General features: G+C 42.6%; 1 protein-coding gene across 5 annotated transcripts in view; it reads right to left on the bottom strand.

The window, feature by feature from the left end:
• Nucleotides 1-26,233, bottom strand: part of LTBP1 (latent transforming growth factor beta binding protein 1) — a 660,590-nt gene that overhangs the window by 143,032 nt on the left and 491,325 nt on the right. For all 5 annotated transcript variants that reach the window (XM_063917963.1, XM_063917960.1, XM_063917961.1 and 2 more), the window contains 7 exons: nucleotides 25,920-26,045; nucleotides 24,711-24,833; nucleotides 18,424-18,543; nucleotides 15,820-15,945; nucleotides 14,478-14,600; nucleotides 9,398-9,520; nucleotides 1,320-1,442 (listed from right to left, as the gene is read on the bottom strand). In XM_063917963.1, the coding sequence (XP_063774033.1) occupies nucleotides 1,320-1,442; nucleotides 9,398-9,520; nucleotides 14,478-14,600; nucleotides 15,820-15,945; nucleotides 18,424-18,543; nucleotides 24,711-24,833; nucleotides 25,920-26,045 (864 nt within the window). The remainder of the gene's footprint in view (nucleotides 1-1,319; nucleotides 1,443-9,397; nucleotides 9,521-14,477; nucleotides 14,601-15,819; nucleotides 15,946-18,423; nucleotides 18,544-24,710; nucleotides 24,834-25,919; nucleotides 26,046-26,233) is intronic.

Raw genomic sequence — 26,233 nt, 5'->3', positions numbered from 1 at the left:
ACAGTTTGGAGGCAAATAAAATGGGGGACGTCTAACCATAAAGTAGGTGTCCTGCAACAACTGACTTTCAGAAGCATGTACAGTATCAATTTTTGGATTTTAATAGAGACATGGCTTATTGCATTATGGAGTGGACTTGAATAAATGGTGTATGGTTGTGATGGGCAGGAGCTGAATGGATCTGGGCCAGGAATATTCTGTCACATTACTGAAATTTGAAATAATAGGAGATGCTCTGAATTCATGGTGGTATAGTGTAACGTATAATTCAATAATACAAATATAGGGGGTTATTCAGAGTTGTTAGCAAACCATAAAAGTTAGCAACTGGGCCAAACCATGTTGCACTGTAAGTGGGGCAGACGTAACATGTGCAGAGAAATTGAGGTTTGGGTGGGTTATATTGTTTCTGCACAGGGCAAATACTGTATGCTTTATTTTGACACTACAATTTAGATTTCAGTTTTCTATACACCCCACCCAAATCTAACTCTCTCTGCACATATTACATCTGCCCCATCTGTAGTGCAACATGGTTTTGCCCAACTGCTTACTTTTTTGGTTTGCTAACAACTCTGAATAATCCCCATAATATAGTAATACCAACTCTTCAAGTCAGCAAAAATGAGAGCTAGTAAAAATCAAATACATCTCTGCACAGCTTGATTGAGCAATGAACAGGTAACGCTTATTGTCACCATGACATTTCTCCATACTGTACTTCCTATGAGATTTGTTTTACAGAAACTTTAATGACAAATCTGGTTTCTTCATCAGCTGCATTTGCTGTTTCTAAGTCTTGTGTAAATGGTGACACTTTGGCAGACACCCATTAAAGCTTGAGCTTGGAAAACAATATTATGCTTGCGTTATAAGTGGAAAAAGCAATATATACTGTATAGCCACATAACTCAACGTGTCCTAGTAACAAATCATGGTAAGGGCACAGAAGACCAGAGATTCAAGATGAATTAATGCAAATGTCTCAATACATTAGTGATAGCCAATCTCTCTTACCATATTTCACACCACGATAGTTACTGCTCAGTATTAGCTTTGTAAAAGCAAAATAGTCAATAGGAGCGTAAAATAAATAGATTTTTTTTTTAATTACAGGAGCATAAAGAAATTAAAATTTTATCAATTATTATAACTGCTACACATGTTTTAATGAACACAAGACCATTGTATTTTCGGTAATACCCTTCTTTTAAATATCTGTTTATTTGACCATTGGGAACACTAATTGTACAATGTGCTTTTCCACAATTCCTTTCTGCAAAGCTGCAGGATTTCTGCTTTCCATGGCTTTACTATACCTTCACACCTTCTTCCATCTATGAGCTGGAAGCCATCTGGACAAGTACATACATACGACCCATCCGTATTGTAGCAGCTTCCTCCTCCTTGGCAGGCATCAGCCTCCTGGCATTCGTCTATGTCTGCAATCAACGTTTTGGGGGAAAGAGTAATTATTTCATCATTGGGTGGCCCATCATTGTTAGACTATGTTAGTCTGTAGCTTGACACAGTGTAATTGCTTTGTTGTATCAAAAGAAAGAGCCATAGTAAAGTGTGCATTAATATCAGGATATATCCAGCAATCTTCTGAGTGTACTTGATGTACAGTTTTACTTGGCTGCAGACAGAACTCTAGACCTAAAATATGTGAACAGATCCTGGTAGAAACTTCCATGCAAATGCAATTATAATTTTTGGAACAGAAAACACATTCCCTGTCAATACAGGCAAGAGACTTGGGACAGTTACATCATTCGGATTTGCAAGAGATGTTGAAAAGTGTTTTTCTTTTTTTTTAAAGGAAAATAATAATGAGGGAATTAAACTAGAGGGGCCACTAACCTCAAATATGTCTCTGTTTAATTGTGCCCTGGTATCGGGGGAATGTATAAGCTACACATAGTCCAAATTTAGTGAGTTGAATCTGCTAGAGGCATTATAACCCACCCTCTAATTATTTCACACATATCCATTCCCTCTAGGACATGCTCCCAAAATATAGTATTGTGAGAGAACTATTACTACTCAATTAAACTGGCAGAAGAGCTCGGGGAGAGATGAATGTGGAGGCTAAAGAAAGAATATAGTACAAAACAAAGAACTGCTGAGCTTACAGTGTGTATATACAGTATATATCATTTATTTATCATTTTATAAATATTTTAAATGTATAGCTACTGTATTCACTTACTGTACTAATACTGAACAATCATACAGATCAATTCATTCTAAAATTAAACAATGTCTTGTACTGTATGAATGCCAAATGTCATTCAGTTTCAGGAACATATAAACCATGTACAAATGGCATCACAATTACTTGTACATGTAAAACACAGACTTATTTAATTACATGTGCAGAATACATACATTTTATGGTTCTATAATGCAGTTCCATCAAAAAAGTACAGTTTTGTATTTAAAACTTATGTAATATGCTTTCCCTTCAAAAGCATATGTGATAAAAGCATATTTACCAAATCTGACAGAATGTCCATGTGACTCCTAGAATATTGGAAGAACTTCCAGATTCTCAGGAGCGTAGGCTAAAGCTCCGAGATCCCTTTTGTGTTAGCAAAGGCATGTGCTTTCCAGTATGTACTACAAGAAAATTGTCACCAGATTCACACCTATTAAGTATCTCTATTTCTGTAGGACAGTCCTTAAGATTTGAGAGGACCGTCCCAGTGTCCTGCAATCGGCACACTTGTCCATTCTTTACACGGTTTGATACATCAACCCCAAAGTACAATAGAAGCATATTCTATATGCATCCTATGCTAGCCACAAGGAAGCGGGATTGGACTGGCCCAACTGGCAGGGGAACAGAGGAAACCTTCAGTGGGCCCCACTGCCTGGGGGCCCACCTCCTCATCTAGAGATCAGGGTCCAGACTGATCATTTGTACTATACATTACACATATGTTACCTGTGCTCATCAATCACAGTATGGTACGGAGCTGACAAAGACTGTGATAGACGGCGGCTAGAGAGGGGGGTGAGGATGGCAGAAAGGGTCGTCAGGGCCGATCTCCCCTCTGTCCCGACATATACATGTCCAGAGTCAAGAAGTGGGAAAATCGTGGCGGACAAACTACACCCTGGCCACGTCCTGTTTGAAACTCTCCCATCAGGCAGGCGTTATAGGTCCATTCCCGCCAAGTCGACCAGAACCACTAAAAGCTTCTTCCCACTAGCTGTTCAGCTACTAAACAATGTCTAAAATGCCTGAAGCTATGATACTATCTTGCACAGTGTTCCCGTAGTAATATATGCTATGTATATATGTATGTATGTCTACACGTTATGTTCCGTATCATGGCCCTCATTCCGAGTTGTTCGCTCGTTCTTTTCCCTCGCATCGGTGCGATTTTCCGCTAACTGCGCATGCGCAATGTTCGCAGTGCGGCTGCGCCAAGTAAATTTGCTAAGAAGTTTGGTATTTTACTCACGGCATTACGAGGTTTTTTCTTCGTTCTGGTGATCGTAGTGTGTTGACAGGAAGTGGGTGTTTCTGGGCGGAAACTGGCCGTTTTATGGGAGTGTGTGAAAAAACTCTGCCGTTTCTGGGAAAAACGCGGGAGTGGCTGGAGAAACGGGGGAGTGTCTGGGCGAACGCTGGGTGTGTTTGTGACGTCAAACCAGGAACGACAAGCACTGAACTGATCGCACTGGAAGAGTAAGTCTGGAGCTACTCAGAAACTGCAAAGAAAAATCTTTTCGCAATATTGCGAATACTTCGTTCGCAATTCTGCTAAGCTAAGATTCACTCCCAGAGGGCGGCGGCTTAGCGTGTGCACTGCTGCGAAAAGCGGCTAGCGAGCGAACAACTCGGAATGAGGGCCCATGTTAAGTAACCCCCCTCCATGCTGTTATTTGGCGATGCATTGTAACTGCAAACAATTCCTAGTATACGCAAGTATACCTGGCCAATAAAGCTGATTCTGATTCTTATACTGCACAGGACTATGGTGTATTCACTACAGTGCAATGCTGTCATTAATTTGGTACATTATCATGCATGCACTAGCAGTATATACTATATATATATATTTATCAAGGGGCCTAGACCATGCACTCTCTAATGGTTAGCCAAGCATCTGTGGCAGATGGTCACACCCCCTCTGGAGACTGGCCACACCCCTAAACATGGACCCTAAGACTACATTCCCCCAGTAGGCCCTTCATGCTCCAGTCTGACAGTGCAAGGAAGACATGTATGTGCTTGCTAAGAGATGGATCAATTACGGGTACTCAACCCTGGTGCAAAATTTTTATTGATAACTGTGATGATTAGTGTCCACTTCTGGTTGGCTGAGGGCATCCGAATCCCTCATATGGACACTATTATTAATGTAACATGGCTGCTGCAATATATTTGCAGTATCACATAGATATTTGCAAGACTGCAGATTTCAATTTGATCTTTAACAAACGGATGTTTGTATTGATTTGAACTTAGTTAGTATTTTAATTTTGCATTTATATCTGGCTTCAATTGTATTTGTACAGTAAATAGTAACTTTATTATATATTAATAACACTGACCAGACATATATTGTGAGTCAATTGTGTACTGTCATTTTAGAATTTACTACTATCATTTTGAAACCAAATCTCACTAGGCATGTGTGAGCAGTGCCACCACCACCAAGGGTACAGGGCCTAGAGGGCAGCGCCGTCACTGCCCAGTGGCACCTGTATTTGGCTTGTGGAGTGCCTGGGATGCTGCTGGGTGTCGGTCACTCCAGAGCCACTTGGGGCGTCTTTAGGGTGCATCAGACATGCACAGTGCAGCCTATAGAACTCCACCCCTTGACGTCATGAGGTCATATGTTCGGGGAAAGGAGCCAGCACAGGATAGAAAATCCTCCTGTTACTGCACCGATATACTCTACAACCGTCCTTTCCAAGAGAGCCCATTTGTATAATAGTGTGATTCTCCAGAAAGTAAACATAAGGGGGGTCATTCCGAGTTGTTCGCTCGCAAGCTGCTTTTAGCAGCTTTGCACACGCTAGGCCGCCGCCTACTGGGAGTGAATCTTAGCTTATCAAAATTGTGAACAAAAGATTAGCAGAATTGCGAATAGACACCTCTTAGCAGTTTCTGAGTAGCTCCACACTTACTCGGCATCTGCGATCAGTTCAGTGCTTGTCGTTCCTGGTTTGACGTCACAAACACACCCAGCGTTCGCCCAGACACTCCTCCGTTTCTCCAGCCACTCCCGCGTTTTTCCCAGAAACGGTAGCGTTTTTTCACACACACCCATAAAACGGCCAGTTTCCGCCCAGAAACACCCACTTCCTGTCAATCACATTACGATCACCAGAACGAAGAAAAAACCTCGTAATGCCGTGAGTAAAAAACCTAACTGCATAGCAAATTTACTTGGCGCAGTCGCACTGCGGACATTGCGCATGCGCATTAGCGACTAATCGCTCCGTTGCGAGAAAAAAATACCGAGCGAACAACTCGGAATGACCCCCAAGGTACCGTGCATCACACGCTTTTAATATTTTTTCTTTTTAAACTAGTCTGTTAAGAAATTGTATTTATATGAAAACTTAATTACTCAGTAGCAATGCCTTACCCTATAACTTAAGACCCACTAAAATCTTGGTATTTTGGAGAAGTATGTCATTTGAATTTGTGTAGCTGTCCCGTGCATTACAGAGAATCGCCCAATATATACTAGTGTTTACACCAAAGTTAACAAGACAGATCACTGTTGCTGTATGAGAATGGGCCAATATATTTTTGGACAAAAATTATGCTACACGTCTCAATTTTGCTCTGTTTATTGTAATTATGCTGTAAGCCTGTGTATTTCTATAGTAATAAGTGACTTTTCCTTATTTGTTATTTTGTGTTGTTACTAGAGACTATACAGTTAACCAAAACATTTTCATAGGGGCTTCGCTTTAACTTTATCAGTATTCTTTAAGTGAATGCAGATAATTCTAGCCAGGAGAAATTAAAGTGTAATACTTTTTTTTATATTTAGAATGTTGCCACAATGCCTCAGCGGTCGCTAGCAGAATGTGATAAGATAGCAAATCGAATGAATCAACCGGCAAAGATATTATATCCCTCCCGATTCCTAAAGAGTTAGTCATCAAGCTTACAGATACAGCAGCAACATAGGCTCTCACTAAAATGTTTGCTTTACATAATTCATTTGTCATTTTTCCATTTGAAGTGGAAAACACATGGGAAATGAATAAGGGAGAACCATCAATGCCCCACAAGCAGATGTTTGTTTATAATATGTTTCTGTCTGTTATGATTAGGCATCATATGTATAATAGTGTATATCTGCCTAACGTTAAGCTAATTGCTGAAAGACATTCTGGGCTTTTTTTGTTACTTTTGATCCATTCGTTAATGTAAACCTGCCATATGTTTTCAGAGTTTCAAAGTGTTCCAAATAAAGATGGGTGGTTTCATGAGACTAGAGTAAATGGTTCATTAACCAATATTACACAAAATATATATTCAAACATGTAGATAACTCATGATAGCAACAAAGAGATATTTGTGTTACACTTAATTGCTCTGAAGGGACCATAAGAGCATGTGAATAATGTTTATTGTAGCTCAGAGAGACAGCTGCAGCTGATCAGCTTTTTTGGAATTACAAGACCCAGCATGGTAGCGCAACTACAACTACTGTACTTTAGCTGACTGGCATCAGTGTACGAACGTTTCCATTGTAAATATGTGATTCTGGCATTCTGAATAGTAACTTTGCTTGTGAAATTGTTATTTGAGCACATAAAATGTAAGCCGCTGATATCTAACATCACTACTGTATATTTGGTTTGCCATTGCTGTATGTAAGAATCTACATTTACTAAGATACAATTTTCAATGTACTGTACTGTCCTCTACATTCAAGGATTACAGCTGAGCAAATTTAAAAACAATTTTCAAGAAGACTTTGGCAATGGAACATAAGCGTGTGTGCCTGCAGTCCCTTTAGGCAGCCTCAAACCCCTACCTAAAGCGCCTCCTCCCCACTGGTGCCAGCTCCCAGGGAAAAGCTAGCCTCTATTTGAAACCAAGATGGCCAATGTAAAACTGCTGCAACCACATAAAGTAGTTTCACATGGGCCACCTTGGCCTTGGATTGAAAAAATACTGAGGTGTTGACTAGAGTAGTGATCGCATGTCTGGGAAGGTAGGGGGGGGGGGTGATTTTGTATGTCCAACAAAGGACATCACAGCTACTCAAAATTAAATGAGCAGGGGATGAAATCATAATCGAATATTATCAAGTTCCATTTAGACTGAGGACTCTATACCATACTGGCCAACGGTTTCATTGTCCCTTCTGTGAATTCCCAGAGTAGACATGCTGGTTTACTGCATTATCGCAACCCCACTGCATTATCAGAACCCCGCATTCAGCTGTTCAATGCTGATATCTGTATTACTGAGCAGCATGGGTGGGGCCACAATGACACAGTTCACTACAAATCCTGTCATTAAGCTCCTGGACCACCAACGTCACTGGGGAAATGGGTGAGATCTGCGAGGCTAAAGGCCCGTACACACTGGTCGATGTATCGGCCGTTCTCTTGAACGGCCGATACATCGCGGGACCGTCGGCCAGTGTGTACGGGCGATACGTCTGTGAACTCCGTCGTTCACAGACGTATCGCGTCGGCCGCGCAGCACAGCCGACAGCCAATATATCTAACGATATATTGGCCCGTCGCTGTGTGTGTACGGGGCGGTCGTCCGACCGCCCGTACACATGCTGCGGCGGCCGGCGGTGATTGACAGGTGAACTGGGCGGGCGCTCGCCGCCCGCCCAGTTCATGACGTCAGTCCCCGACGGATCGGGCTGTGTGTATGCACAGCACACTGCCCGATCCGTACATAGATATATCTGCAGATCAATTGATCTGCAGATATATCTAATAGTGTGTACCCACCTTAAGCTAATCTCCCAGGAGTCCAGGAGAGTTCTCGGAAATTATGTATCTTCCAGATATCCCAGGAAATTAGGCAAGTATGTACTATACCTACAGCAACCCTCATGATCTAACATTTAAACTCCTCAGATTATAAGTGTGCAGTATTACATGATATATAGACAAAGAATACTATTTGCACCTAAAATAACCTGACCACTGGATATAGTCATGATACAATTCTTTTACATTGAATACAAAACCAGGACCAGTTAACAATAGGGTGAATGGACCTACAGCTCCAAGCCTCCACATAAAAATCAGCCCAATATCATAGCAGCATGAAAATGACCAGATGCCCAGCTGACCACATGGCTGGCCATAAAGTATTACAATTGTAGTTGTGTTTTCCTCACAAAATGCTATAATATTTCTACTTCTACATATTTAGGGAGTCGGTGAGCAGATAGGGTAGGGGTGTACACGCCCACATGGAACTGGCCACACCCACACAACACTGGCCACAGCTCCTTCAGTTCTTAGTAAAGACTCTTTATACTTTTCAACTCCAGCCCCGTACATAAGACACAACACCTGACAAGACATGACACTATTACTATTGTACTTTATATAGATATAGGGCTAGATGCATCATCGCTTGGAGAGAGATAAAATGGAGAGACAAAAAGCACCAGCCAATCCTAACTGCTGTGTCACAAGCCCTGTTTGTAAAATGTCAGTTAAGAGCTGGTTGGCTGGTAGTTTATCCCTTTCTATTTTATCACTCTCCAAGCGATGATGCATCTAGCCCACAGAGCACTACTCCTGCTTCCTGCTCAACATAACCTGCCCACTGGACATAACCATAACACAATTACAGTATATTACACTCGATACAAACAAAGGCCCCTATAAATCTTTTAAAAAAAACATGGCTTCTGGACATGATACTAATACTATTCTGTTACACTATATGCCGACATAGGATAGCAGCATACTCCCACAGTGATCAGCTGCATATCCCAATTGAGAACTCTTGCGGTCTCTCAGAGTGGAACATGTAAAAGATAACCACGCAGCTCGGCCCCTTCCCAGGGATCGGGTTGGCTGAGCGCCAAAAGCCAGTTCTGCTTGGGGCCAGGGTTCATGTGAGCCCAGAGTGGCAGTTCTGTGCCACATACCACCTCTTTGTGGCAACCTCCGCAGCTTTTATGGCGCACCCCCATTTAGATTTTGACCACACCCCCTCCAGTACCCGTACCCATCTATGCTGTCAACAGCCCTGCATTTACCAAAAGAGAAGGGACAAAAGACACTTTGGTCAATATTAATAACTAGTGCCACTGCCAGCACTATGAAATGTTGAATTACACATTTCTACCTTCATATAACTCTTATATGTAATTAGCTCTATGTGTGATGTTATAAACCATATTTGCTGGTGTACATGTCTTACCTTCACATTGGTCCCCAGAAGCAGATAGTTTGTAGCCGTCATTGCATGTACATGTGAAAGATCCCCGTGTGTTTCTGCACTGGCCATGACCACATAGACTTGTGTCCTGGCATTCATCAATATCTATTCAAGGATACATTAAACAGCAGACAATGAAGAAAGCAATTTTATTTAGTTTAAATATAGTTAGTATTATACACCATGATTTTATGTCCTTGTTCCATACCAGTAACAGTACCTAAGGAACTATCTGTGATGTCTGATGAAGTGTGTGGTTATAATCCAAACTAAATCAAATACTGGCAGACATTGAGTAAAACTCCATGTTGAGCGTTTGGTATGTACACAAACTTGCCCATGATTGCTGAGCATGTTGGATTATACTGTGCTCTCATGTGCATGCTGAATGTGCACAGCTCCCACTATACCGGAGTCAAGTCATGTCTAACTTTAGTGGTTTATCTGTGCTGGACACTGAGTACAGTATGAGTGTTTTATTCTTGTCCAGTGCATATGTCTGTGAGCGTGACAACAACATATGTGTATAGTGATGTGAAATATCGACAATCCAGCCTTACTATGCACCTGGAGAAGCATATAAAGTTTAGTCTGTTTCCGCCGCACTGTGACTCCTTTAATAAACCGTGAATGCATCCACGTGAGCACCATAGGAGTAAGTACTATAATTAAGTAATATTATACATTTACGAAGGGGACCTTGTTGAGAGCCTATGTCTAACTTCCATTTAATCTTTGATTAACAATACATTTTTCCTCATTTCTATTATCAATAAAGGATATGTTTTGCAATGTTTCTATGCATTCCTTTTCAGTGGCCAGATCTCTTGTTTTCTTGTTCCTATAGTGAGTGTTTTACGTATGGTTGTCATTGTTCTTCATGTATACAGTCTTTGCACAACATAAAATATTCTGGGTCACATGATCAGCTGTAAATACAGAAATGATCAAGTCATACAATGGGGTAAATTTACTAAAGTGGGAGTTTTTTTTAGAACTGGTGGTGTTGCTCATAGCAACCAATCAGATTCTACTTAACATTTACTTAGCTGCTTCTAGAAGATAATAGATAGAATCTGATTGGTTGCTATGGGCAACATCACTAGTTCTAAAAAAAACTTACCTCAATGTCTGCTTTTGTGCTGGCTGATACAGATGAACTCCAATGAAAGACTTGACAATGACGTGGAGTTTTATAACTGAGAGAGGCTTCTTTCTTTAGTACATAGTGGGGAATTTTAACAAGGTTCAGGAGGAAAGTATTCTATTTGGTAAGAACAGTATTAGATTAATAGTACAGGCACTAAGAACTGTATGAAGAAGACTGATTCACCAAGAGGGCTCCCATGATAGCTTAACTACTAGACTAGCCTTCCAACAGAGTGGTACAGTCTGGCACCATAGGGGAATGTATACATTCTTGAGATAGCCTTAAAGCTAACCTAATTATGAGTTCTGAGGTCTTTTGTAACAAAAACAGGGGGCCTAATAGGCAGTGGTATGCTTTTCTGCTGACAATCGTATGTTTCTATAAATATCTGTCATATAAGTTATGGCTTTACTTTACTTATTAACTGTATGTCCTTCTATTTACAGTAGAGGGTGCACAACACATGTATAGTACATTCTTAATGGTTTATTGTAATAGATTATCCGAAAATGTCCAACGTCTCAGGCTTAATTTTATTAGACAAGACCTTAAAACAGTTAGTCTGGTTTTCCTTATATATCGTACACAGCAGCCTGTAAAAAACTCATGAATTTTTAATTTGACATTTTAATACCCTCAGGATATCGCCACAGACATGACTGAATGTAACTTGAGCCATTGTTATAAATTGTTACCTTTACCGAAAATAAAAATACAAGACAAAAATGGTACATTAGCTCAATAAAACATTACAGATTTCCCATGTTTTCTGAACTACAATATTTTACTTCAGATTTTTGTATGTTTTAGTTTATGTTAACTAAAATGAGGACTCTTAGCATCAAAACACAGTATAACACGTCATGTCACTGCAATTAGCCTTATACACCAACGTGGCCAGGTATTGCCACTGAATTTAATTTTGTCTAAATATACAGTATACAGCACCTGCAGTGTGTAAATAATCAACTAAACTAAAACAATATTACACAACCGTATATTTAAAGAAATACACACCACATGTAAGTAAAGATGGTAGTGTTTGGAAATACATGCCAAGTTGTCTGTTATATTATAATTTTAGTAGCTGGACACCTATTAGCAAAATGAGGAGTACACATTTATGAAGAATAATAATGTGTTCTCATCAGGGCTGTAACTAGGTATGTGCGCTGTGTGCCTTGCATACAGCGCAGGATGACCTGGGGCGCAACCATCCGCCACCATAATCTATACTAGAGAGCGGCAGCGCCGGTGTCTGAGTGTCAGCTCCGCCTCCCCTCCTCCCCAAGTCGGACTCGGAGCTTGAAGTTCTGTGCAGCTGCGGGAAGCCGCGAGTAATGCCCGCCCCCAATGGTAACAGTGAGCCGCGGCTCAGTCTGACAGCATTATTGCCTGACTCCAAGGCCCCCACCCACAGGAGCTTACAGCAGCGCTGGGCGACTCCTTCCTGTGTGCAGACTGAGGATCTGTGTGTGCTGTGCAGTGCCCGTGGAAGCTAAGATCAGCCTCCTTCCCCCGGCTCCTGAAGTCTGAAGGGATGTATAGCTGGGATGCCGCTCCGTGATACAGGCCATAAGGTAAAGTCAGCACAGCATGACAGTGGAGGGAATGGGGGAAGGTGGGCAGGCACAGGGGCAATCGGGGGGGACTCTGTAAATGGTGACTCTGCCTGCCGTAATGTGTGACAGGGAACTCTGCCTGCCGTAATGTGTGACAGGGGACTCTGCCTGCCGCAAGGTGTAAATGGTGACTCTGCCTGCCATAAGGTGTAAAATGTAGCTCTGCCTGCCGTAAGGTGTAAAAGGGAGCTCTGCCTGCCGTAAGGTGTAAAAGGGAGCTCTGCCTGCCGTAAGGTGTAAATGGTGACTCTGCCTGCCGTAAGGTGTAACTGGTGACTCTGCCTGCCGTAAGGTGTAAATGGTGACTCTGCCTGCCGTAAGGTGTAAATGGTGACTCTGCCTGCTGTAAGGTGTAAATGGTGACTCTGCCTGCTGTAAGGTGTAAAAGGGAACTCTGCCTGCTGTAATGTGTTTGTAAGTGGCACTACTGTTCGGCGTAATTTGAATAATGAAGACTACTGTGCAGTGTAATATATTTTGGTATTATTTTGTGGCCACGCCCCTTCCCCCATGAAGACACATCCCTACATTTTTTGGCCCTGTTTTAAATATGGGGGGGCGCCGATGCTGTTTATTGCACACAGCGCTAAAATGTCTAGTTACGGCACTGGTTATCATGCACTGAGTGCCTTTGCGCCATATGAAGTGAGATGCCCAGCATGACTTATATGCTGAGGAGTATCATACTGTATTTGTCTTTACATTTTGTTTCTTAGGGGCAGATTTATTAAGCCTGGTAAAGTAATAAAGCGGAAGGTGATAACGCACCAGCCAATCAGCTCCTAACTTCCATGTTACAGGCTGGGTTTGAAAAATGACAGTTAGGAGCTGACTGGCTGGTGCATTATCACCTTCCACTTTATCACTTCACCAAGCTTAATAAATCTGCCCCTCAGTCACATCGCAAATGCAGTGAAAAGCCGCTCACAGTTTACCAGAGACGCTAGGCTAAACTTTAACTTTACAGGAATTGGTATAATGCACTTACAGTTGCAGATGAAGCACAACAGAACTTGGCATGAGGAAGAGCCACTGCTGCTCCCATCAGAACCCTGTTTCCACAAACTGAGACTTAGGGGTACATTTACTAAGCAGTAATAAGAGTGGAGAAGTGAGCCAGTGGAGAAGTTGCCCATGGCAACCAATCAGCACTGAAGTAACATCTATAATTTGCATACTATAAAATGATACAGAGCTACTGATTGGTTGATGGGGAAATTTCTCCACTGGCTCACTTCTCTGTTCTTATCACTGCTTAGTAAATGTATCCCTAAGTTACACACAGAAGTACAAATGTCGCAAGCCCCAGTGGTAAGAATACGTCAGAATGCCTATTGTAGTTGTTTTAATTATGCAAATAATCATTTTTGAGTGAACAACGCTCTGAGTATAGCTGAGCCGTAGAGGACCTGGCATGTTGAGAGGGGCAATTCGGCTCAACTGAAGCTACAGTATAAAAGGACACATCCGTAATGTTATCACTTTACCATTTGCTATTAACAGTTGTCATTAGGATAAGAATGTTTAGGTAACAAAAGAACTGTACAGGGGCAGTATAGTGCGTTGCTGGCCACTGTGTCCTTGAAGATCCCTTGCCCTGTTCTCAAAAGAGCAAAGAATTGACGTTTTCTGTACATGCAGAGTGGGGAGAAAGAGGTGGGAAAACATGACATTGCTGGAATCCTCTCACCTCTTGGTCCACAGCGGCCACACTCCCTGTACACCTTGAAACAAGAATATGTTAGGCTCTGTCCTGGACATTTGTATTCTAGCGTTCACGCTAGGCTGTTTTAACGGGCGCAAAACCCTGCCCAATTTGAAACCGGCAAAATGCGACCTGCTAAAACAGGCTGCCTGTCCTTTCCCCCCCGCAGGTCGCAGTGTTCCGCGTGTGGAAAACTTGCGGTTGCCGATCACCAGTGCTGAGTGAATAAATGCATGTGCACAGTGACAAGAATGCTTGGGGGCAGCCCAGCATGTCTGTAACTGCTGTGCATTCCCCCAGTGTAACAGCGATGGGGCCGTGCCCACCTCCCCTTCTGGCCATGCCCCTTTTTGGACGAACGTATAGGACCTCTGCCCACATCCCTGCACCCTGCCATGCCCACAACCTAACGGGAACACTATAGCCTATATTAAAGCACTCAGACTGTTGCCAAGTACCTTTATAGGTCATGAAACTCTTGGGGAAGGTGGGGGGGGGTTTACAATATCTCTGTAATTACATCGTCTGCTGTCATATATAAAACATACAGATGATCAGAAATATATACCATCACACTATACATACCATCACACTTATCACTTGCTGGGCTCAGCTGATATCCCTGGTTGCAGGAGCACGTGAAGGATCCTTCAATATTTTGGCACTTCCCATTCAAGCATAAATTACCAAGCTGGCATTCATCTATATCTGTAAAAACACATTATGTAAAACAATATCTATTAATACAAATTTTCTACAGCTAGACATAAAACATACAAGAGCATTCCCAAGGGAGACCACTAATGAAGACAAGAACCCTTGTTAATGTCTATTAAGAGCAGACTAATGGATAATAATTGTAGCAAAAATGATTTATTATACATATATAAAATACTGTTTGTGTAGATAAAATAATAGAATTATGAGTATGATAAAATTCTATTTAGATGGGTTTGCCTTTGTTTTCACCAAACACTGGCTGCAATACAGAAGACTACTGTACAGTACTTCAGGACTAAAATGCTATAGTATCAATTAGTGTAATAAGAAACATCACTTTCCCCCCATCATCAACATATATGCTCGGTATAACAATGCTACTGTATATACAACAAATAGAGTAAGAAAGAAAAAACCTAGAAATAAAGGCAGAGATCCTGTAAAGATGTGTCCTCGTACACTATTGCCGCAGTCGAGACAAACTGTTCTTTCACATATTTTTTGCTCAAATGTGTATCTTATTCACAATGTGATGCATCAAAACTGCTTCACGGGCTGCACTGATTAATTGTACATGCAACACTTGTACTGTACATCTGTATGTGAAAGTGACTGAATCTGTACGCAAAACGCTACAATGCAGCAGCTGCCGCCTTTTTTTATACGCCAGGTTTCATTTTGCTTTATCTGTGACTTTGTACATATTTAAAACTAATTCCTGCATGTTTAAAGGCACAGCCCGGCATGTCTGGTGTAGATTGAGTGGTGCCTGGCTGCATCTGCGGTGCCAATAAGATGCAGATTTAAAAACAAAGTGGGTATGCTACATTGTTCGGCATGGCGTATTGAGGCCCTATCTGTAAGTGCTATTTTGTTTATTTTTGTCATCTGACACTAAAATATGTTCTGCATTCTAGAGTTCTGAGCAAGTCAATCCTGTCAAAAATAGACAAGATCCTGTGCTAGGAAATCTATGAACTAATTATAAAGAAAGAACAACAATCTGTTATCACAGATGGACATCAGAAAGAATGCAAACGTCTGAGACATAGATATGAGTCACGTGGGCCTATTTCTGAAGTGACTTCAATCCCCACAGTTCCTGTTTCTGTCCAGTACAATCTGTATCCAGTTTTAGAAATAAGAAATAATCAGAAAATTAAATAAATTAAAACAAATGCAAAGTTGGATTGTAACAATTAATTACCAATGCACTGTTTACTGTCAGAGGTTGATTCATATCCTGTCCGACACGTGCATTTGTAAGATCCCTCTAGATTGAAGCAGTTACCGTTGGCACAAAGTGATGTGTCTTCTTGGCACTCATTGATGTCTACAAGTAAAACAAAAACTGAAGGTTAATAAGAAAGAAATAAGGTACACATGTGCAGACATGTAGGAATGACATTTTCATTAGACATCCCAGCACAATGCCAATTAATTTATTTTCAGTCTATATATGTATGAAACCTGCTTTCAATTTTCATATTTTTCTGAAAGATTCATCAGGTTAATGATAGCTATGTTGTAAGCTGAGAAAAAGTCCCAGTCTAAAGACAATATTTAATACTATAGTCAGCCTCCTCTTAGCGGCACATAGGCCATGAACAAAGCAATGCACTGGGGCCCCTACGCACCCATTCACAGGAATCAATTATAAATAATCATAACATGCCCAACCTGCGGTCCTACGCCATCTCTCCACATCTTTTCATACAGTGAATGGCTGTCAGCACTGTGATTGGTGGATAGCGCAAGAAATCCACCAATCAGTAGACTGACAGCCATTCACTGTCTGGCTGCAGGCTCGGTAGAAAATGCTGCCTTGCTGCTCTGATTGTGTTACCACCACCCACCCCCAGGGGCGCAATTAGACATCTGTGGGCCCCATAGCAAGATTTTGAAAGGGCCCGCCCTCCGCTCCTCAAAAGTGACTGGGAGTGGGGTGGTGGTTTTGAGGTGATGGGAGTCAGAATAGCAGAGAGGGAGTGGGGCCTGACAGTGGATGGCAGTGCCGTGCAGGGTAGACACTAAGGTGTCAGTTATACTTATAACTCGCTGGAAAGGGGCATGACTACACACTAGTACCCCCAATTCAAATGACACTGCACATTAGTGTCCCTTATTCACGTTACTTCATACAGTAGTGCCCCTTATTCACGTTATGCCACATGGTAAAGCACATTCACGTTATGCCACAAAGTAGAGGGGCTCCTTACACCATGTAATATCAAGCAGTAGTGCCCATTATACCATTATGCCACACACAGTAATGCCCATTGCCCCACCTTATACCCCATACAGTAATGCCCAATGCTGCACATTATGCCCCACACAGTAATCCTCCTTACGCCCCACACAGTAATGCCCATTGCGCCACATTATGTCCCACACCATATTGCCCATTGTGCCACATTATGCCCTACAAAGACAACACCAACCTGTCCTTGTCCAGAGAGTCTGAAGCTGGCATCCATCCAGCGTTTCCGTGCCGCCACTGCAGTTGCATACAATCCCCATGCCCACAGTCACTGCCCAGCACATTCACCCCCTATGCCCACAGTCACTGCCCAGCACATACACCCCCCAAGCCCACAGTCACTTCCCAGTCACTGCCGACAGTGACTGTCAGCAGTGACTTCCCCATGCCGACAGTCACTGCCTAGTACATACACCCCCTGATGCCCACAGACACTGCCCAGCACATACACCCCCCATGCCCACAGTCACTGCCCAGCACACACACCCCACCATGCCCAGTCACTACCCAGCACATCCAACCCCCATGCCCAGTCACTGCCCAGCATATATACCCCCCCATGCCCAGTCACTGCCACACACACACACACACACACACACACACACACACACACACACACACACATGCCCACAGTAGCTGTACCGCATTTCATCCTCACAGTTAGGAACAGTTAGGCTGGGCGGAAAACAGTCTATGTGACTGCCGGCGAATGAGAAGAGCTCCCCGCTGCACTGCCGGGCCACAGTGAGATGAGACAGGCAGCCAGCTAGGCTACCACTGTAGCGCTGTGTGCTTGGCCGAGGACCCACCCACTGGAAGCCTCAAGTGCGGTTATTCAGTCTGATCCGGGAAGGGGGGAATTTGAGTGGGTGCACAGCAAATAATACTAAAAAAAAATCAGATGCAGCGGCCAGACCAGGTGCAGGGGAGTGGCGGGGCCCCACCAGTATCTGGGGCCCCATAGCAGCCACATCCCCTGCACCTCTGATAGTTACGCTACTGCCCACCCCTGCTCGGAGGTCCCTAGAATTGTCCAATGTGCCTATACATTAAGATGCCCTGACTATAATAGATTTTATTAGCCGCAATACTGTACTTACTGCGAAAGTAAATGACATACCTTTTTCTCTTATTCCATTCCTTATTTAATTACTTATTCCATTAGTGATTTAATAGTTGGGTAATTAACAAAGAGATAATGAGGTTGATGTATTAAGACAAATATGGAGAAAAGTGCAAAGTATTCCCAGTCTTTCCATCACATCTGCCTCCTCTTGCCTATGTACTGTACTAAGGAAAATATTGAGCAATGCACTCTACCATATTTGCCTCCACGCTTATTGCTGGTCCTCAGGGAAGAGTCATGGCAATGAGCTGATCATTATCATGCAGCGTGTATGCCTCTCTCTCGCCTCCTCTGTACACCAAAATCCTCCAACTGCTCTAGTGTGGCGAACGTCAACTGTGCTCCATTTACATCATTCACACATTTAATAAGTAACTATGGAATAAAACCAGCAGGGCTTAACAGTAATGTGCTAATGAACTTACCATAGCATTTACCATTAAACCCTCTATATCCTTCGGGACAAGGTATGCATGCATAAGAGCCATGGTTATTAACACATCTGTCATACGGACAAGTGGATTGAATCAGGCATTCATCGATATCTGTCAGAAAAAGAAAAAAAAACATTTATCTATTGTTCTACCATTTCTGAAGAGTCAGTCTCAGCAGCAGGTAATGTCACAGTAGCATAACAGAACAGGAGCTGGCAAAAGCAATTTTTCACTAACAATGTACACAGATACTATAAGTAATAGTGTTGAACACTGTATTAATTACTTGTTAGCTTAGGCACCACATTGAGTGCCAAACTAAATTTCCCCTATACCTAACTTTCTTGTTTACTATATTCCAAGCATTTGTGATTGACTCTCGTAAGTAAACAATGGAACTACTTACACAGCATGAGTAAATAAGTAAAATGGGGAAAAAGAGTGGCATTTTATTCTTAAACATGTAAGTGCATAATACAAGGCACGATTTCATAAAGTTTAGTATTTACATTTGGCTAAATAGATGGTCGAGGATTAGGCTCCTCCATCTTTCAGTGCAATGAGGGAGCCATGACATCCCTAATGTCTAATGTTACTGCATGGCAGCACAACTCGGCCAATGATTCTTTGGAACAGTCCTAACCATTCCAAGATTTGGTGAAGCAGAAAGCACTGTGACCTGGCCGGTCTCCTCCCTTCTTTGTATTCCTAGTTCAAGACTTCAGACGTGAGCCACCCAGTTATCTCTCACTTCCTTAAAATTTAATATATGACTTTTGAATCTCTCTGTCTAGACAATCATCCATCAAAGTCCTGATGTTCTTGTCATATAAGGAATTTAATCTACCCTGCTTTGCAGTCCGAGGTACTCATGATGGGGCCATGGAGGTCATTCTGAGTTGTTCGCTCGTTGCCGATTTTCGCTATGCTGCGATTTGTTGCAAATTGCGCATGCGCAAGGCATGCAGGGCGCATGCGCTTAGTTATTTAACACAAAACTTAGCAGTTTTGCTGTGGCTTCTGTGGCGCTTTTCAGTCGCACTGCTGTTCGGTAAATGATTGACAGGAAAGGGGCGTTTCTGGGCGGCAACTCAGCGTTTTTCCGGCGTTTGGAAAAAAACGCAGGCATGTCAGGGAAAAACGCTGGAGTGTCTGGAGAAACGGGGGAGTGGCTGGCCGAATGCAGGGCGTGTTTGTGACGTCAGACCAGGAACTAAATGGACTAAGCTGATCGCAATCTATGAGTAGGTCCGGAGCTACTCAGAAACTGCTAAGAATTATTTAGTAGGAGTTTTGCTAATTTTTCGTTCGCTATTCTGCTATGCTAAGATACACTGCCAGAGGGCGGCGGCCTAGCGTGTGCAATGCTGCTAAAAGCAGCTAGCAAGTGAACAACTCGGAATGAGGGCCCATGGGAGAGAGACTTTGGGCACTGAGGACTGGGAGGAAATCAAGCAAAATACATCTCCAGTCCTATTTGTGTGAGGACAAAAGAAAATGCTTACAAGATCCTATTTAAGGACAATTTATGAGTCAAATTCTAGGAGCCCTTACCTGATATATGCAGTATGTGCTTTTTTATTGTGGTATTACACATAAATATATATATACATACATATATATATATATATATATATATATATGTGTGTGTATATATATATATATTATTATTATTATTATTATTATCCTTTATTTATATGGTGCCACAAGGGTTCTGCAGCACCCAATTACAGAGTACATATGCACTTAATCAATACAGGAAAACAGTGACTTACAGTTGAAGACAATATAGGACAAGTACAGGGTAATTAAGCATAACTACACCAGTAGACGACATAGAGATAAGTTTCAAGGTGGCCAAAAAAACTGCAGGATTTGGGCAGTTGAGGATTATTAAAGTAAGAAAAGGATAAGCACATGAGGGAAGAGGGCCCTACTCATGAGAGCTTACATTCTAAAGGGGAGGGGCAGACAGACAGGGGTGACACAGATGGGGTAGACCGAGCATGGGACAGAGGGTTAGGATGAGATTTGGCTGGGTTTGGTAAAGAAGTGGGTCTTAAGAGCCCATTTGAAGTTCTGTATGGAGGTGGAGAGGGGGAAAGGTAAAGAATTCCAGAGAAAGGGAGCAGCACATGAAACATCTTGGAGATAGGAGTGGGAGGAAGTAATCACAAGACAGGAGAGTCAGCGTGCAGTAGCAGAGTGAAAAGGACGGGTGGGAGAGTAAAGGGAGATTAGGTCAGAGATGTAAATGGGAGAGGAGTGGGTGAGTGCTTTGTAAGTGAGTGTGAGAAGTTTGAATTGGATTCTGAAAGGGTAGGGAAGCCAGTGAAGGGCTTGTAGGAGAGGGGAGGTGGATGTAGTGCGTTTGGCGAGGAAGATGAGCCGGCTGCAGCATTGAGGATAGATTGGAGCGGAGAGAGATAATTGTCAGGGAGGCCAGTTAGGAGGAGATTACAGTAATCCAGTCTGGAAATAATCAGTGAGTGAATAATGATCTTGGTGGCATCCATGTTTTTAAGATGAAAATGACAGGTTTGTGAGAGGTGCTGAATGTGTGGTTTGAAGGAGAGGGATGACTCAAGGATTACGCCAAGACAGCATACTTGGGGGCTAGAGGAGATAGTCGTGCCATCAATGGATAATGAGATTGTGGGAGGTGAGGTTGTGCGGGAGGGTGGGAAGATGATCAGCTCAGTCTAATACATGTTGAGTTTAAGAAAGCGCTGGGACATCCAGGAAGAGATAGCAGGGAGACAGTTGGAGGTACGAGTGAGGAGAGCCGGGGAGAGATCAGGGGAGGAAAGGTAGATTTGAGTGTCATCAGCATAGAGGTGATATAGGAAGCTAAAAAAACTGAGTTCACCTAAAGAGGACGTATAGAGAGAGAAAAGGAGAGTACCAAAAACAGAGCCTTGGGGGACACCAACAGTTAGTGGAAGTGGGGGTGGGGGGGGGGGGGGTAGTGTCATAAGAGGAGACAGAGAAGGAACGATCAGAGAGGTAAGAGGGCAGTATCACGCAGACAAAGAGAGTGTAGGATTTGCAGAAAGAGAGTGTGGTCCACAGTGTCAAAAGCAGCAGAGAGGTCAAGAAGAATAAGCAGAGAGAAGTGGCCCTTAGATTTGGCTGCATGGAGACTTTTGTGAGGACAGTTTCAGTGGAGTGGAGAGAACGGAAACCAGACTGGAATGGGTCAAGCAGTGAGTGAGAGGAAAGAAAGGCAGTGAGGCGATTATAGACAATACGCTAATGAAGTTTGGAGGCAAAAGGGAGGAGAGAGATGGGTCGATAGTTGGAGAGGGTGTTTGGATCAAGGATAGGTTTTTTAAGAATAGGGGAGACAAGAGCATGCTTGAAGGCAAAGGGGACAGTGCCTGATGAGAGGGAGAGATTGAGAAGGTGGGCAAGATGGGAACAGGCAGGAGAGAGGTAGCGTAGGAGGTGGGAGGGGATAGGGTTAAGTGGGGAGGTGGTGGAGGTGGGGGAACGGATGAGGTCCATGACTTCCTCACCAGATACATGGAAGACAGATGTCAGAGTTGGTGAGAGGGAAGGGGAGGGTTGGCAAGGGATGGGTGGTGGCTGGTTGCTGGTCTGGTGGGATGTGATGTCCTGACGTATGGAGTCAATTTTGGATGTGAAATAAGTGGCAAAGTCAAGAGCAGACAATGAGGAAGGGAGAGGAGGCGGTGATGGACAGAGGAGGGAATTAACAGTGGCAAAGAGGCGCCGGGGGTTGGAAGACTGGGTAAAGATGAGAATTTTGAAGTATGATTGTTTAGCGAAGGAAAGGGCAGCACTGAAGGATGAGAGTATACATTTGAAATGGAGGAAGTCTGCCTTAGAGAGTGATTAACTCCACTGTCGCTCGGCAGTATGTGAGCATTTTTGAAGATATCTGGTGCATTTAGTGTGCCAGGGTTGAGGTGTTGATCTGTGAGGGTGAATAGTGGTTGATGGAGCAACAGAGTAAAGAGCAGAAGTAAGAGATGCATTGTATAGGGATGTGGCTTGTTCAGGGCTTGTGAGAAAGAGAAGAGGAGAGAGAAGTGAGTCGAACAGGGAGGATAGGGATGAAGTGTCAATAGCCTCAATGTTACGCTTAGTGATGGTAACCTTAGGAGGAAGAGATGGGGAAGCAAAGATAGATAAGTTGAAAGAGACCAGGTGGTGGTCAGAGAGGGGAAAAGGGGAATTGGGTAAATCAGAAATATCGCAGTGGTGAGTGAAAACCAGATCTAGTGAGCTCCCGTTCACATGGGAGGGTGGGGAGGTCCACTTGGAGAGGTCAAGTGAAGAGGTGAGGTTAAGGAGTCTAGAGGCAGGTAATTTTGTGGGGTTTTCGAGAGGGATGTTGAAATCACCTAGGACAATGGAGGGAATATCAGAAGAGAGGAAGTGAGGTAGCCAGAAAGCAAAGTTGTCGAGGAATTTGGAGGAAATGCCAGGTGGATGGTAAATGACAGCAACTCAAAGATTAGTAGGTTGGTAGAGGCGTATCGCATGGACCTCAAATGTAAAGAATGTAAGGGATGGTTCTGGAGGTATAAGTTGGTATGTGTAGCTAGAGGGTAAAAAGATCCCAACACCACCACCATGGCGATTCCCGGGTCAGGGTGTGTGTGAGAATGTGAGGACCCCAGCAGAGAGAGCAGCAGGAGAAGTGAGTAATCCAGGTTTCTGTAATGGCCAGGAGATGCAGGGAGTTGGAAATGAAAAGGTCATGAGTGGGGGCCAGTTTGCTGCAAACAGATGTGGCATTCCAAGAGGGCACAGGATAGGGGGTAGGAGCTTGTGGGAGAGATGTGAATGAGATTATCAGGATTGCTGTCGCTTTGAGGTAAGATTTAATTTGGAAGGAAGGGATATATAGGGTGTAATGATGGTGCTGGGTCCTTGGCTAGGAAGGGAGATTGCAGGAGTGAGGCAGGGAGGGAGTGTAGTATGATAGTGGTGGAGGAAAGGTGAGGTGACAGGCAGAGGAGGGAGAGAGCAGGGTTGAGTAGTAGGGTGGAGAACCTGTGAAGGGGCAGAAGTAAAATGTAATGGGGAAACAGCGGAGGAGGGGAAGGGAGGCAGAGGGGAGGATGGGAGACAGAGGAGAGGAGAGAGGATGAAATGTAGGAGACTGGGAGAGAAGGATAGAGGTGGTACCAGGGGACAGAATAAAGGATTAGGAAGACAAGGATTAATGGGGGATGTTGCCAGCCTGGCCATAGTGTGGATGGGGTAAACAGTGGTAGTAAAATGAGAATCGGAGGAGGAATGGTGGCTGAATGAGAGAGCAGTGAAATTGCAGAAATAAATATGATTAGCAAGAATTTTAAATGTGGTTAATGTCTACAGGTTAACAGTAAGGCAAATGTTTTGCTGACGTTAGATGGAAAATTATACAGTGTAAGCAAACAGCAAGTCAGTGTTCCTTCATTAACTATGCTTCTTAGTGAAACATTTGTTTTCCAGGTATTTGCAGGGTCCAAGTAAAAGTTGCATTGCAGGTGTTTTTTGCAGAAAGTGAATGTATTGTTTCCTGAGTCAGTGAGGTTTGGAGAATATTAGAAGTGAACATACATTTGTAGATGCAGTCCAATATATATATTGCAGCCCTCTGATGAAGTATGGTGATGAAACGCGTTATGGCGTGGCCTGGTGACGCTCGTATCCTACACTCACGGGTGCCCCTGTTCGTCTCTGCATCCTTCTGGTTCCGGCACACTGCGGCTATCGGTCAGCACGTGGGGTGGAAACCGCTGTGTCTCAGACGGGAGCAGGTGATATCTGGGAGTGATATCTGTTTAAACCATGTGGTATTCAGCCCACAGTGTTCTTTGTCTTGGTACGAGTTTTTATAGCCTTGTGAGCCTGTGACTATCGTGTTAAATAAATTATGCACTATGGAGCGCCCCCTCTGCTTGTGTTTCTAGACGTTTTGGACCCGTGGATTCTGTGAATTTTGATTGAAGGGGAGCTGCGGTTCTTATAATATTGACCTCTAGTGCTGTAAAGATCTATTATCACTCACTTGGGGAGCGATGACCTGGACTGTAATAAGTGTCATATGAAAACAGCTTGGATGTAATAGCGCCAATTCATCTATTTTATTTATATATATATATATATATATATATATATTATACAGTATCTATTATCCTGACTGTATAAAGAGCTTGTAGACAAATATAGCAACAGTGCTACAAGAAAAAGTACATACAGTATAGCACACTGAAAACTAGAGATAGAAACAATGCATACTTTAGAAACTTTCATCTTACCTTCACATTGACCTGTTCTGTCCATGCGGAAGCCACTGTCACAGTATTTACAATGAAAGGAGCCGGCAGTGTTTATGCAGAGCCCACCCTGACACACATCTGGTCCCAGACACTCATCCACATCTAAGAGTGAACAACACATTATAAAAAGGATACATATGATTTTGAAGATAGATTTTATACACGAACTATAAAGCTAATTTTACTTCTACTGCAGATGTAAGATTATCCAAAAATAAGATATAGAAAATGTGAGGAAATATTGACTATTGTATATAAAATTTGCACCTATCAATAGGCTGTCTCCTCTCACCTCTGCAAGGAATGGAAAGGGTATTACAAAGTACAGACATACAGATAAAAACAACTATAAAAAATGGGACTACATAGTAATGTAGGCTTATATAGAGATAGCCACATTTGCACCCTGAAAGATAGCAGGAAAGATTCACACTTGAAACAGAGATTCACATGATGTGATTACACAATCAGGTAATATTGTTATTGGACGCAAAGTGCGTTTAGCTGCATAGAAAACGCTTTTTTCCATATAAACAGTCAATTGTACAGTATCTTACACTTAAAATCAATTTGGTTGAAGAGGTGGGTCACGAGAAGTAGTGGGTATACACCTGTGCTGTACAATGTGGGCTTGTTGGCACACATGTATTGTACTGTATGAAGACTGGGAGTTAGATGGCCTGACTTAATATAACAGCCACGCTAATGAGTAAAGTACTATCAGTTAGAGAGGTCATTACCATTATTGCACTACCCCAATAAGCACCAACAACATATATCTCTCCTGTTGGCTATACATGCATCAGGATACAGTCCTGCTGTACCTCAGTCACAAACATATGAACGCTTCCTTTCTATTTTCTGTATACTATATGCTTGCCCACCCCTTGCTTCTCCATTCTAACCTCTTACTTTTCCATTCTAACCCTCCGGTCATCAGGAATCACAAGTATAAGATGCAACCAAAACTGCACAGGAATGCATACTCATTTTTGATGTACGTGACACAGTCCGGGTATACAGATGTTCCAATAATAATAATACACATTAATACACATATGCCCAACTACTGTATACATGAGATTCACACTGTACATGTAAAAAAATAATAATCTAGTAACATAACCTAATGTACAGTATGGGGACTCTTTCCCTTCCTATTATAATCTCTCAGTCAACATTACTTACCGACACAGTCTTTCCCCTGTTCATTAGCCATATAGCCTGCTGGACAAATACATAGGAAACTTCCGTCTGTATTTTCACACCGGCCGCGGGAGCAGAGACTGCGATCCTGAGCACATTCATTGATATCTATGGAAAGTTGTATAGATATTCATTAAATATGTATATCACTATATTAAAAGCCTTAATTAACAATCAGACTCAATGGGATTTAAAAAAAATAAGTATTTATCTATGTCTATTCATTTTTTCATTTTCAGATTTTGTATAAACTATTACACTTATTGTATTTTGTTACATACAGTACAGTATACACA

This window comes from Pseudophryne corroboree, chromosome 4 (assembly GCF_028390025.1).
Source record: "Pseudophryne corroboree isolate aPseCor3 chromosome 4, aPseCor3.hap2, whole genome shotgun sequence".
Lineage (NCBI taxonomy): Eukaryota > Metazoa > Chordata > Amphibia > Anura > Myobatrachidae > Pseudophryne > Pseudophryne corroboree.
Note: the sequence above shows the minus strand (reverse complement) of the source record. Positions and strands in the feature narration are given on the sequence as shown.